General features: G+C 40.4%; 2 protein-coding genes and 1 long non-coding RNA gene across 5 annotated transcripts; 1 reads left to right on the forward strand and 2 right to left on the reverse strand.

The window, feature by feature from the left end:
• Positions 1-289: 289 nt before the first annotated feature.
• LOC307267214 lies at positions 290-1938 on the reverse strand. The gene is made up of 4 exons (XR_013845393.1): positions 1806-1938; positions 899-1052; positions 626-707; positions 290-515 (listed from the first exon to the last, which is right to left on the reverse strand). It is a non-coding gene; the product is annotated as an uncharacterized lncRNA (long non-coding RNA).
• Positions 1939-5822: 3884 nt separating this feature from the next.
• On the reverse strand, positions 5823-12256 carry LOC307266472 (RNA-binding protein with serine-rich domain 1-like). Of its 3 annotated transcripts, none has more exons than XM_080048505.1 (7): positions 12182-12256; positions 10623-10775; positions 9868-10017; positions 9302-9410; positions 8617-8770; positions 7785-7926; positions 5823-7299 (listed from the first exon to the last, which is right to left on the reverse strand). In XM_080048505.1, coding segments are annotated over exons 1-7 (810 nt in total). In that variant the 5' UTR covers positions 12184-12256; the 3' UTR covers positions 5823-7199. The 3 variants fall into 3 exon arrangements, with proteins under 3 accessions (XP_079904631.1, XP_079904630.1, XP_079904629.1); XM_080048504.1 differs by having other exon boundaries at positions 9868-10020; XM_080048503.1 differs by having other exon boundaries at positions 9868-10026.
• Positions 12257-12804: 548 nt separating this feature from the next.
• Positions 12805-14406, forward strand: LOC307267393 (solute carrier family 2, facilitated glucose transporter member 11-like; the record flags this gene model as incomplete). The annotated part of the gene is made up of 1 exon (XM_080049710.1): positions 12805-14406. One exon carries the CDS (start codon positions 12805-12807, stop codon positions 14404-14406), a length of 1602 nt encoding a protein of 533 aa, XP_079905836.1.
• Positions 14407-14985: the final 579 nt, after the last annotated feature.

Genomic DNA, 14985 nt, shown 5'->3' on the forward strand with positions numbered 1-14985 from the left:
ACATCCAGTCATTGATTTGTTCAATGCACTTACTTAGTGCTTGAATCGGACTATAGTCTCCTGGTGATATGGTTATGTAAATTTGTGTGTCGTCTGCATAATTATGGTAACATAATTTGTTGTTGTTCATAATCTGAGCTAGCGGGAGCATGTATATGTTAAACAACATCATATAGCAGACTATTCCTTTAAAGTTTGATCAACTGTTTTTATTATTAAACAATGTCAACATATTGTTAGAGTTGTGTGCAATATAATACAGTATATGCTGTAAAACAACAGTGGCATAAAGACTTTTTTTTTAATCTTCACCAGTTTATACAGTAAACGATAAATATTCCTCCAAAGGCATCTGTAATAGTTATAATGTATTTAGAAAGAGAGTAAATAAAGGTTTAGTCAAATGAACAGATGCTGGAGCCCATTTAAAGATAACTGCTTACACTGCCATGGTACGCCATCTTCATCTTGGCTGTTCAATAGCCTACTGCAATATCTCTGCAAAATATTCCTTTCTGTGGAGAGGAACAATTCATTTCAGTTCAGACAGTTCCCATATTATAACACATGTATAAGTCCTCCATTTTTGGCTGCATTTGATTTGTCCAACACAGTTGGCCCTTACCTTCTCTAACCTCTGCAGTCTTACTGGGAGCCAGCTGACACTTGGGTCCACACACAATTGCTTGTTACTTAGAGTCGTAAATCTATAGGTTTGAAAAAAACAGAGACAATCATTTATTTATTTTTCATTTATTTAACAAATGTAAAGTATTGTAAACCTCCACCTTAGCATTAAAAAGAACACTAAAATCAACACTGGGACATCACGAAAACCTGTCTGTGTCTGTCATTTAAAAAAATGCTGAAGCTGGCATGCTTGAATACTTTAACTCACATGTATGCGCGTATTTTACAATGAGGAAATGTGTTTTCCTTCTGTTCAAAGCAGCGGAAGACAACTTCCCTCATGCGAGCCTTTGAGACTTCTGGACAGCAGACGGCCGCTGGTCCAACACTATCACTCGAAGGTTCTTGCTGTGGTTCTTGCCCTACCAAAGAAAAAACACAGTAACATAACTGGGCAGACTAGGCTTCCATCAACTGTGTACACTGTTCTAAAGTCAATATGGGCCTTTGCACAGTACTATTTGCCTTCACACCATTGTCTTTTATATGAGAAGGTTGGGTGGCCCTCCCTTAAAGAGAGACGTGATGCACATTGGCATGTTTTTATTTACAAAGCCTTGACTGGGAAGCTTCCTCGTTATTTAACAGAAATGCTGCTTGTTTCAGATGGGCTTTATCAGACCCGCTCCACTGACATGCTTATGCTTTATGTCCCACAAGCCCGGTCTGAGCTGGGAAAGACAGCTTTTAGCTTCAGTGCACCTGACTCCTGGAACAACTTACAGCTAAAAATTAAACTAAATACATTCATATCCTTTGGCCAATTTAAACAGACTATCTTGGATCTGCCAAACTCTACTTGTAACTGTTTTAATTAGACTATATTGTACTTTATGCCTTTTAATTGCTGCCACTCTTCCCCACTCTGTAAATCTTTCAATCGTTTTGTTTTTTCTTCTCTTCACTTGTTGTGTATTTGATGTTTTTGCATTGAATATTTTGTTTGTATTGTTGTTTTGAATTTGTTTTGACTCGACGTCATTGAAAATGAGGGTCACCCCTCAATTGGTCTCTCGAGGATAAATAAAAGTTAAATGAAAATGAAACATTGCAGTTCAGTGGCCTTTGCCTATGTACAGTATGTCCATATTCTATTTATTCAAAGCCAAACTCACCTCGTGCTGGAAGGAAAAGCAGCACAGTCACGCACACAAAGGACAGTCCACGGCAAAGGGAGAAATGCATAATTGGTCCTGAAATGAGTGTGTTTGTAGAGTAGAGATTTGGTTATAGTGAAGAATTCAAATCCATGTTCTGGACACTTACTGCTCCAACCCTTGTCAGTGAAGTAAAAGAGAGAAGCTCTTACTGTTGTGAAGAAAAGTCCTGGTTTCAGTGAGGACAGCTCGAAAGAAAACACACACACACACACACACACACACACACACACACACACACACACACACACACGTTCCAGGGAAAAAGGACCACCACATCTGTGTTTTTCAGCAGTTATGCAATAGTTTCCCTCCATAGAAACATGAAAAAAAGTGTTGGCAGATGCAGTACATTGCTTTCAGGAATAGTGGGATATGTTGGGAAATGAAAATTAATTTCAAAGATTAAACCAAATATATGGAAGCCAGGAAATGCCAAATGATAAGTCATTTAGCCTTGATGGTTTAAACAGTAAATGTAACTACTTTTAATAACAGCCACAGCAATGTAATATTTCACTGTGTGCCAGAATGTATGTGCTTTGGTTTTCAATCTTTGTAAATCTTACCTCTATGATGTAAAGTTTTGCTATAAAAGATCCCTGATTATTTAAGCAAGACAATACCGAGCAACATTCTGCAAGTATACAGCTTGGCTTCGTAGGAACAGAGTGCGGGTACCAGACTGGCCTGGTAAACTGGTCAGTTTAAACAAATACATATTGTGTGTTTGTTCTGTTCTACACTACAATTATTAGGCAAGTTGTATTTTTGAGGATTCATTTTATTATTGAACAACTACAGTGCTCTCGGTCAATCCAAAATGTTAATGAACCTAAACCTGAATGTTTACGAAAGTGAGGTTTTGTCTTTCTTACGAGAATATATATATGTTTTGCGATTATTAGGCAACTATTAGTGTGCAGAATTATTATGCAACTAAATAAAAACAATTAAATGTTCCCATCTCACTTGTTTATTTGCATCTGTTAAAGTGAGAATAATAAAACAACTCAAAATTTACAAATACAAATTTCCGACATTCAGGTTCGGGTTGAAGATGACCTCAAAATCAACTCCCAAACCTACTGCCAGTTTCTAGAAGATACTTTCTTCAAGCAGTGGTACAGGAAAAAGTCTGCATCTTTCAAGAAGAACATGATTTTTATGCAGGACAATGCTCCATCACGTGCATCGAAGTACTCAACTGCATGGCTAGCCAGTAAAGGCCTTAAGGATGAAAAAATAATGACATGACCCCCTTCCTCACCTGACTTAAACCCTATTGAGAACCTGTGGGCCCTGCTTAAACGGGATATTTACAGTTAAGGAAATCAGCACACCTCTCGGAACAGTGTCTGGGAGGCTGTGGTTGCTGCTGCACAAAAAGTTGATCGTCAACAGATCAAGAAACTGTCAGACTCCATGAATGGAAGGCTTGTGACAGTTATTGAAAAGAAGGGTGGCTATATTGGTCACTGATTTTTTTTTGTTTTTTGACATGTCGGAAATTTGTATTTGTAAATTTTGAGTTGTTTTATTATTCTCACTTTAACAGATGAAAATAAACAAGTGAGATGGGAACATTTTCTTTTTTTTATTTGGTTGCATAATAATTCTGCACACTAATAGTTGCCTAATAATAGCAAAACATATATATATTCTCGTAAGAAAGACAAAACCTCACTTTTACTTTCGTAAACATTCAGGTTTAGGTTCATTAACATTTTGGATTGACCGAGAGCACTGTAGTTGTTCAATAATAAAATTAATCCTCAAAAATACAACTTGCCTAATAATTGTGCACACAGTGTATATTGAATACACGTCGAAAAGGATAAGGAAATGATCACGTTCTGTTTTATTCACATTTTACATAACGTCCCAACTTTTTTCAGAATTGGGTTTGTACTTTAGATAGAGGGAATTAGTTTATTAGGAAAAAGGAAAAAGAAAAAAAGAGATGAGAAAATGTGTGCCAAAGATGTCTGCTTGGACCATCGCAGAGCGTCATCTTCATCTTGGCGTTTGAAGACCCTTCACAGGATGCTGCAAAATATCCCTTTCTGAAGAGACAAAAGGTTCATTTTAGGTGTGTCGGTTTCCGAATAGAAATGTCAATGTGTCCTCCATTTTAGCTGCATTTGATTTGTCAACCACTACAATCACTCGATCCATAATAGGGCACAATGGAAGCCCAGAACAGCTGTGCAGCTTGCAATTCTTTTGAATGTTTTAAAAGTTAAAAAGTTTGATCAAATCCAAATGAAATATGTTTAAATCAAAAGTGTATTATCTCTTAATCTCAATAAAACCAATGGTAATTACAATATAATGTGCCAATCAACTAATCACGAAAGGTTATTTTCTTTCATGTTGTGATCTTAAGAAAACAAAAGGTTGTTTCCTGTTTTTACTTAATAATATTAATATAATTTTTTTCAGCTTCTCCATAATTGGTTTTGTATACTCGGGAAAAGCATAAATAAAGAGTTGGGACGTTGGTTGTATTAACCTCCAACTAAATAACATCAGTGTTGGGGCAGCTACTTTGAAAGCATAGGTTTGCAAACTACCAATTACTTAATTAACAAAAAGTATATCGGAAAAAAAGGGGGAACATAAATTGAAAGACATAAAACAAGCTTCTTTCGCAAAAGAGAGGGTTCTCTAGACTTACCTTCTGTAACATCCGGAGTCTTTCAGGGACCCAGCGGGCACTCGGGTCCACACAAAATTGCCTATGACGAACAGTCATAAAACTATAGGGTTGAAAAGAAACAGAGACCCAAAGTAAGTTTTTTCCACATACAAAAATTGTTGAGCCATGATACACCGTTACAGAAGCATTATATACATTATACTCTCTGGTGCTTTCACAAGGAATTGAGCACGAAGCAAACTTGATCTTGGTGTATCATCTAGATCTATGTATGGATTAAAACAAAAGAGGTGTACCATGTTGCATACTAAGCTTTAGAGGTGCTGGCAGGCAGATCTCTGGAACTCTGAACACGCAATGAAAAGCTGCTGTTATTTATGCCACGCTTAACTAATCAACTACGAACCCCAGCTCTGTAATTCACACACAGACATGGGATTGGTGTCGATCAACTCATCTAACATTCGGCGATAGAGAAGAACGAGAGAACTTTCCAAAATACCAAACGATTTTCTTGTAAGGTTATATTTCAGTATGTTTCACAAGATCCCTTTTCACATTATTTCTGGTATTTAGTGCCCATGATTAGTTCCGCAAGGGGATACTATTTACCAAGACTGCAACACCCAACACAGACGGATAAACAAGTTAGTGCTGGAATGCTTTTACTTACATGTACGCATGTATTTTACAGTCGGGAAATGTGCCGTCCATCTGTTCAAAGCAGGCCACGACTTCTTCACTAATGCGAGCCTTCGAGGTTGCCATACAGCAGAGGGGGGCTTGTCCTGAATTTGGGAATTTAGGCTTGGCAGACTGAATTCGGCCTAGAGTGGAAGAAACAGTTACAGAAATGTGTGAGTGATGGAGGCTCACATCAGCTGTGTACTGTGACTGTGACTTGAAATCCAACTCGAGTTAAGTAACCTACCTCCACATGCTAAAACAAGACTAGTATTCAAAGCCACACTCACCTTGTGCACTAAGGAAAAGCAGCATGGTCACACATACACAGGGCAGTCCACAGCTGATGGAGAAAGGCATCATGGGTCCAAGATTGATATTAGAGATGTGGTGATGGTCAATGCTAGTGTCTGAATGCTCCACCTGTGTGATACTTCGGTCTAAATGCAGCAAATATGAGGGGACACACGCCCTTTAATACTCATTCAAGAGAAAAAGGAACACCACATGTGATTGGTAACACAATGTTCCTCCCTTTAAAAAAAAGGTCAAACAAAGTTTAAATAGATGTTGTGACTTTAATAGGTGTGCGCTGTATTGAATCACTCAGACAAAAAAATAAGTCTTAGTACTGTTCAAACCATGAATTTTATTGTCAAACCACAAGTTGAACCACACACCGTCAGTTATACAGAGACTTGTGGGGAGGAAATGAAATAACACATACAAACACACACATATACAGTCAATCAGATTGCATCAGAAAAACGTTGATGACAACAAGTGAATAAAACCATCACTCCCAAAACTAAAACCACAAATGTCTGACTCAAAGAGATCACGGTGACACAAATTCCTGATGCAGCAGTAATCGACATAACCCTCCTTATTTTTTGCACTGACGATGCAATGATGAATTGTTATTTTCAGACTTAACTAGAAGAAGGGCATTGAACTGGACGTGACTCACTGGTATAGCTGCCTTTGTAAATGCTTTTTACTGTCAGACGTGATTGGTAACAAATAAGGAGAAGGGTTGTTTTTGAACTATGACGAGGAAGCACCATTTAAAGTGTGTGATTTGACAATAATCACTGCACTGTAAGTGGGCATCAGAGAACATTGATTGCCATATTGTACAGAAGGATGATTTCAAAACCATCAGTAGTGAAATTACTGCTTCAGAGATTAGAATAGGCTTCACCTGTTGTTTATCTCAATGAAAAAAAAAACACCTAAAATTCATAGCATTTTTTCTTTGCTATGGAACTGTGTTGTAAAATGTTGCATTAAAATTGGATGGAAACTTGGTTATGGCTGCTAGAGCAGAAAATGTAAAAACAATACGACGGGTGCATCTTTAAGAAGAGAGTGGACTAGCATACAAATACAGCGTTTTATCCAACTCAAGAGGTGGAGGCAATTTATAAAAAAGCAGGACACTTTAGCACTTTGATAAATAGGTATTCATTGACTGAACCTGTGCATATTGTCGTTGTACGCCATGAACTTATGCAATTTGATTTATTTGGTCTTTTGGTTTTTTACTTTAGTTCCTGGGTTGCCAGTTTCTGCAAAAGTGTCTGTAAGAAATTCCGTGAGCGATTTGTAAAGGAAAAGCTGTGAACTTCATATTCAGTTACACAAGTTCTCCCGAAAGCCTTCACTTCCCTTTCCTGTGGAAACATGTCAAATAGTTGTAGCAAGTCACTTGATGACTTAAAATCAGTTTGAACTACTGTACAGAAACAGTATTTAGGGTTAGTTACCATGTGGCTTCAGTTTTATCACATTGCTTGCTTATTGTTTTTTCTATGGGGCGTAACATAAAACACCGGCTTAAATCATTTTCATCAGGGATACAGTTATGACCTCAGTGTCCATGTCCTCATCACTCTTAAGCTGACGCTCACCACAAACATGTTGGGTCAACAGGACAGGGCGGGGAGGGGTGGATCAAAAAGGGAGAGAGAGGGGGAGGGGCGGGGGGGTGTTGTCCCTCATCACTAGCGGGAGGAGTTTGAACTGGAGCGAGACCGGTGACGACGGCCGCGGGGTGAACGAGACCTGCGACGCACGGGGGAGCGTCGCCGTGGAGACCGAGACCTAGGAGAGAAAGTTCAAAGTCAGGTAAACGGTGAAAGACACTGGCTTCATCATTTCCATAGTCAATCACATGTTTTTATTGCATTACATTGATTTTCAATTTTACAACAGTTTAAACGTTCATTTTAACAATGTAAAGCAATTCTAACCAGTGTATCTCGATTGGGAATAAAATTAATGCATTTTGCTCCGTGTTCCAGTATCTGGAAAATAGAAGCCTTGTGTAGCCCACGCATAGACTGGAGTGAAACCCGGTCAAACTTATCAGCTCCGCCACCGCGATTTCAGAATCTTTGTTTTTAAGCGACTAACACCTTAACGCCACAGCCCTAGTGAAAGAATCTTGAGAATTTTACAAATGTTAAGAGTTTGAATGTCATAGTAAAATCTGATCTAGGATATAAGGTAGCAGCTGAGGGATTCATCTGCATTATGTGTCTTTATCAATCGAGCACTGCTCCAGCACCAGTTTTCATTCTGCGTACCTTCTCCTCATGCGAGGCGGGGTGCGTCTCCACATGGGTGGTGGAGGAGGCATCCTGCGTGGAGGGGACAGCCTGCGTGGGGGAAGCCGCACCAGGGGTTGCAGCACAGCGCTAACGGTGATCTCCTGGCCGTCAATCTGACCTGAGAAAGAAAAACATCCAGGTAATTCAGAACATTGAAGGGTTTGGCATTTTAACGCGACTAAAAAATAGTAGATTAATTTACATTTCCAGCAAGACTTGGGACCTTCCCTGATGCCAAACCTACTAGTAACTGGTTGGCTGACCATGGTTATTACTGTGCTTGATTGTCCAGACAACTGGCCTGAACCCTGTAGAGAATCTATGGGCTATTGTCAAAAGGAACATGAAACACACCAGACCCAACCATACAGACAAGCTAAAAGCCCTTTATAAAATCATGCTGGGCTTTCACATGATTTCAGCTGTGCCACAGGCTGATTGCCTCCATGCCCTGCTGCATTAATGCAATAATGCAGGCAAGATAAGATCACAGACCAAGTAGAGTGGTTGAATGGACAAACTTTCCAGAAGGTCGACATTTATGTATTATAAATCCTTACTTGGATTGGTTTTATGTAATCTTGTAATATTCTCATATTTTGAGATGCTGGATTTTTAGATTTTCATGAGCTGTAAACCGATATCAACATTTAGACAAAGAAAGGCCTAACATATTTTTCGCTTTATGTGTAATGAATCTAGAATATATGAAAAATTCCCTTTTTGGATTCAATTACCGAAATGTCCATGATATTCAAATTTTTGGAGGTTCCCCTGTACAATCATTTATCCATCCGACAGTATATACCTCCATCCATGTGTTTCAGGGCCTTCTCTGCCTCCTCGGGGGTCTCAAACTCCACGTAGGCGCAGCCTTTGGACAGGTGATTGTGGACGCGGTTCATGGGCATGTCAATCATCTTGATCTTGCCGTAGGTGGAGAAGATCTCCTGGATGTGTTCCTTCAAAAGGCAAACCACAGAGAACAGCTTAATAATGGATAAAGTAACATTTCTGATGCGGTGAACGTGCTTCTGCTAAGGAACAACAATAAATGAAATTTAAAATAAAAACGACTCAAAGCACTCTTATAAGGTAAGGTAACGGTAATATCGTCACCCTTTAATCATCTGTCTTTTATAATAACTAATGCATGTAAGAACTAAAGGTTGATATCGTCTCATTTCTTTATTTTGCCCATGTGAAAATAAGGCAATGGAACCTGCAAACTTCCCACATTAGATTCCCTACCAAATCTGACCTACACAAATGTCCTAGCAGAAAAAGAAATATGAGGAAATATTTTCTTGTGGAGTGTATCTGTGGCTTGTCGTTGTCCTCTGCCCTGATGTACAACAACTACAGGGATCATGCAAGCGTTTGAAAAGGTTTATCTGATCCCAAATCGCCATTCAGAAATCAGACAACCAAGCGGTGTTAACAATGACTGTAAATAGGTGTCTTGGGATCAGCGGTGTGGTCAAAGCATTCACCTTGATGACGTTTCTGGTCAGCCGGCCCAGGTAGACCTTGGTGGGTTTGGGTGGGGGGCTCCTGTGTCGGCGATCTCTGTCTCGGTCATCTTTCTTTGCCGATTTTGACCTAGAGAGACGGATGCGTTCCAGGTCATATTTTAGACATTAATATGATGCTCCCAGTTAAATCACTTTTCTTCTTTTCTGTTTACATGGCTTTCAACCCGCTCTAAAAAAAAAAAAAATTATTTGAACTAGATGATATTACGAGATAAGGCTTGCTGAAACAGTAACTTTTTTTTCAATAAATCCCTTCTTAAAACAAATTCTTTCTTAAATTCTTAAAACTTATTGGCTCGGGATATCCATCTTACCTTATTCACTTTTAAAATGATGTGTGTATACAGTATATGGGTATATGTATTGATTTGATGTGTATTTACAGGTATGTGTATTAATTTGATGTGTGTATATGTGTATTCGATTTGATCCATATGTACTTTCGTTTGCTCTGTTTTTAAAAGTTGCTATACAAATGAAGTTAGTATTATTGCTTAGAAGTGGGTGGTGACTGGTTGGCGTACTTTGAGCGGGAGCGACGCCTGTTGTTGTGGCGCTGGCGGCTGGGGCTGGGTGAGGAGGAGGAGGAAGAGGAGGAGGAGGAAGAGGAGCGGGAGCTGGACGAGCCCGAGGAGCTGGAGCCGCTGGAGGAGCCCGAGCTGGAGCCAGAACTACTGCTGGAACTGGAACAAGCCCAAGTTAGATCAGGCAAGGCAAGGCTAGTTCATTTATATAGCACACTTACACAAGGTAATTCAAAGTGCGTTATCGTTGGGGCATTGAAATACATTAAGATAGGAAAAGCATAGGAAAAAATATTGAAATTGCATTTAAGAGATAATCAAAACAAAGAGCGAAAACGGGACAGACAAAATTCAAAGAAATTGCATTTAAAAAGATGAGAAAAACAAGCTAATGAGAAGGAGAAGGATAAACACTACAGAGACCCCGTGTCAAAGTCCAAACATTCAACCCATTACAGACCTGGTGGATTCTGACAAACAGAAAACCATTGTTGACACAAGGACACGTTGCCAAACATTTCCATTTTAATCCAATAAAAATAGGACTGCATAATATATCAAATTTATCGTTATCGCAAATGTTGATATCGAGGTGAACGTATCGCAAAGACTGCATTAACTGCATCAAATGATAGTCAGATGAAGCCCTACTGCTATCTTGAATGTCAAAATAATATGATACAGCTGTTGGATGGATGGATGTGGACGAGACAGGGATCAGACAGAATGTGGATTCCATGATAGCGGGCTCTGACCTGCTGCTTCCACTGGAGGCGCTGCGCCGCGTGCGGGTCTTGTCTCGGCCCCGGCCTTTGTCGGCCGCTCCTTCCTTCACCGCTCCAGACTTCTCCTTAGCACCGCGAGGTTTACTCTTGTCGTCCTCCTTCCGCTTTGTGGGAGAAGGCGCCCTGTTGGAAGATAGGAGAAGCAAACAGTAACTAACTAAGTCGATATCTAAGATTCAAATTTTCTTTTTTTCTTTTATTTAACCTTTATTTTTCCAGATAAAACATTAAGAACGGTTTCTTATTTACAATATTGATCTGGTCCAAGAGGCCCAACCAGGAATAAAGGTACAAAACAAATACACACGTGTGACTCACTTAGACAAATATACAACAGATATACAAATGCTTAGGTACAGAAAGAAAATAAAAACACAAATGTACTAAACATAGTCTAATATAGTAATATTTAAATGCAACTGTATGATAGTAATCATTTAAACATGTCTAAACTTTTGAAAGCCTTGTGCAATAAATAAGATCTCACTCACAATGTTTACTTTTGGTAAGCACCATTATGGCTGCACAAGTTATTGTTCTTAAACCCAACATTCATGGTTTGCCAGGATTTTATACTCTTTAAGATTGGAAAAACGAATGCCATTTTTTTTTTTTTTTACACACTTATTTTTCAATGTTATGTTATGTTTGACAAACAAATCATATTATTATGTTGAATTTTATAATAAATAAATAAATAAATAGAATAATAATAATAAAGTAACATCTATATGTTCAATTACAACACCAAACTCATCCATAAGAAAATCGTTTTTAAATAGCATTTAGCATAGCAAGACTTTTGTGAATGTGAACTACAACAACAACTTGTCTCTTCCTTTTCTCTCATGTTCACGCCAAAATTCATATCTTAACATACACAAAAGGTGAATCCAGCAGGTTTGCGACACAAAAATGACATTGATGCAAGTAATGTCATATGTGACTTGATAATGAAAACAAAGGCAAGTCACAGTAAAAGCAAGGTGTGTCTTATTAAAATGATTATGAGTTGCTATCCAAGTATACAATAGAGAAAATATTAACACGTTTGAAACCTTGCGCAATATAGAAAATGTCACATGGTTTACGTTTGGTAAACACCATTTTGACTGCAGTGAATCGTTCTGAATCATACAACACGGGTTACATTTTAAAATATAAGACCGACATCGAGGTCATCTAAGTACTTTATAGTATTATTAAAAATAAACAACACATAATTATTTTGTCCTATATAATTCATTGTTTATTTGAATGTAGGGCTGTACAGTTTTCTCTGGTTCATCTTAAAATACATGCCTAGAGATTTTAGTGTAACCTGGGTCAGCTAGCCAAACACTTGCCCGTGTTAGCATTAGCCAATGAGCTAACATTGGCTCTTTCTTTTGCTCAAATTCAAATGCGCTATTTAAAACCAAAGCATTGCACTTGTTACGACTCTTGCGTCATGTCTTCACCATTCATCGATGATTCATTAATAGTTTTCACATAATAAAACGCTTTATAATACCGTGGCGTTTACTTACATCTTTCCAACGTACTGCGACAGTTACAGCAGCAGAGAGATGACGTGACGTTCCAGGTTTGCCGTAACACCAATCAAAAGACTGTGCGCCAGATAGATAGTAGATCATAGTAAATTGACTCCCTCGTTCTTGACTGCCAGGGTTATTTCTCCTTTTTTGGACCGATTTTGCATCTATTTTTTATTTGTTTCTGTATTTATTTATGTATCAGTTGTTCTGCTCAGAAGCTTAATAGTAACTGTGGGGAAAGGTCTCTGTAACAATATCACCGTTCAAACCTTTGCAATTGCCATACGACGACCATGTGATGCAGTTTATGGTTGTTGTGGCTGGGTCAATGAAGCAAAGTTCCTTGGTAAGCAGTTTGCCTGATAGCTTTTTCTGAGGGAAAACAATTGTCATGTTGTGCCGGCTATTTGCGTAGATAGATAACAGTTCGCCTTTCTTTCAAACCACACCACCACACAAGACCATTACAGAAGACCATGGTCACAAACAAATTGATCGGTCCTGTATCTAGTAGCAACAGCTAACTGCGGTGCTTGTGTTGAGTAAGGTACTGTAGGACGCAGAGGGAAGGTCACACACACGTTTGTTGGTCAACTGGGATAGCCAGGCTTCAGATGAACTCCTCAGGTGATACTGTTCCAGATGAAAGCAGCAAACCATTAGGCAGTGCCAGCAGGACACTTGCGCTGACTGTGTTCTCTGCTGCCATCGGAGGCACCTTCCAGTATGGCTACAACATCTCCATCATCAACGCTCCGACCAGATACATCCAGGTCTTCATTAATGACACCTATGTGGAGCGCTGGGGCACCGGCCTGGATACCCCTCAGGTAACCCTTGTGTGGACTCTCATTGTGTCTGCCTTCGCGCTGGGCGGTTGGCTTGGAGCCCTGCTGGCAGGGCCTATGTCAGTCCACTTTGGCAGGAAGAACTCACTGCTTCTCAACAATACCTTCATGTTTGCAGCTGCTGGGATTGTGCTTACCTGCAGGGTGGCGAAATCCTTTGAGATGATCATCTTTGCTCGTTTTCTGGTGGGGGTAAACTCAGGTGTCAGCATGAATGTCCAGCCGATGTATTTCGGGGAAAGCGCCCCCACACACCTTCGAGGGGCTGTGGCTTTTTCCTCTGCGGTTTTTACTGCGTTTGGGATCTTCTTGGGTCAGGTTGTGGGACTCACTGGGCTTCTGGGTGCAGAGCCTCTTTGGCCCTACTTACTAGCCAGCAACGCTATTCCAGGGTTGATCCAGCTCCTCACCCTACCCTGGTTCCCCGAAAGCCCCAGATACCTTCTCATCAATCGAGGAGACAAGGAAGCATGTGTCAGGGCGCTAAAGAGGCTTCGTGGTGGGGAGGCTCCTGTCTTGGAGATGGAGGAAATGCTACATGAGCAGCAGCAGCAGCAAAAATCAGCATTACATTCCAATTCTGCCAAGACGCCCTGTTCCCTGTTTAAAGATCCTAATCTATGGTGCCAGCTCAGAACAGTCATGACTGCCAGTAGTGCCATGATGCTCTGCGGCAACGACTCCATCTATTTCTATGCTTCCTACATCTTTCTCGAAGCAGGGATCCCTCCAGAAAAAATCCAGTACGTCACCATCGGCACAGGGGCATCTGAGTTTGTGGCTTCCATCCTGTCTAATCTGCTTATTGAACGGGTGGGCCGCAGGGTCCTTCTCGTGGGTGGGTACAGCCTAATGTCTTGCTGGAGTGTTGTCTTCACGGTAGCTCTGGTCCTCCAGGGCCGCGGTGTGGCTGGAATGCCCTACCTCAGCATGGTGTGTGTTTTCGCCTACATCCTTAGCTTCGGCTTGGGCCCGGCAGGGGTGACGGGGATCTTACCCGCCGAGATCTTTGACCAGGCGTCTCGGCCGGCAGCGTACATGGTCGCCGGATCGTGCATGTGGCTCAGCCTGCTGTTGGTGGGAATGCTGATCCCCTTCATTGTCAGCGGCCTGGGGGCCTTCTTCTTCCTGCCGTTCTTGGCCGTGTGTTTGGTGTCGGCTGGGTTTCTGTGGCTCACTCTACCAGAGACTAAGGGCAAAACGCTGGCTGAGATTACTGCAGAGTTTGATAGGAGGAATGGAGTGAAGGGGGAGAGGCCAGACATGCAGGTGGATGGGCCCATTGAGGAGCACTACCAGCTCGGTAAAGCCTGCTCCTTCACATCCCTAACGGAAGATCCTGACCCTGATCCTAAGAATGGGGACTGAAATTTGACCCCCGTCCACTAAAAGTGAATATTAAACAGGCAGTGCCTTTGTGATCTATAGATGAAATCTGAAAGCTAAAGTGCGTAACTTCTGTCGCCCCCATGAGGAATTCTGAGTAATTACAACAACACTGTCGGAGCACTTACATGAGGTTAGCCTTCAGTGGCCGTGCATGGATTTTATACCTTCTGTTGTACGTAGAGGAATTTTCTTAGCAATCAGTCAACTGAGCTCCTGCGCCAGTGTCGTGGGGCAACACAGGTTTGTAAACCCTGCCATAATGAAAAATACAGATGGAGTTGTGTGGAGCTGATAGGCTTAATCAACTAAGTTGAATAAACTAATCGCCTCTACCAAACCAATGTTACCGACATTCATTTATATGATAAGGTTACGCACTATAGCTGGAAGTATCCTATTTATGAATGCTGATATAGAAGTATACTATTTATGAATGATGATAAAGAAGTAATGACTGATAATTATAAAGTGTTGTACTTGAACTAACTATTGAGCAAGAGAGAGATAATGTGTATCTTTAATGAAATCAAAATCTATATTATCAGGCAGCAGAGAAAA

The sequence above is a fragment of the Ammodytes marinus genome, assembly GCF_949987685.1.
Source record: "Ammodytes marinus genome assembly, chromosome: 20".
In the NCBI taxonomy this organism is placed as follows: domain Eukaryota; kingdom Metazoa; phylum Chordata; class Actinopteri; order Uranoscopiformes; family Ammodytidae; genus Ammodytes; species Ammodytes marinus.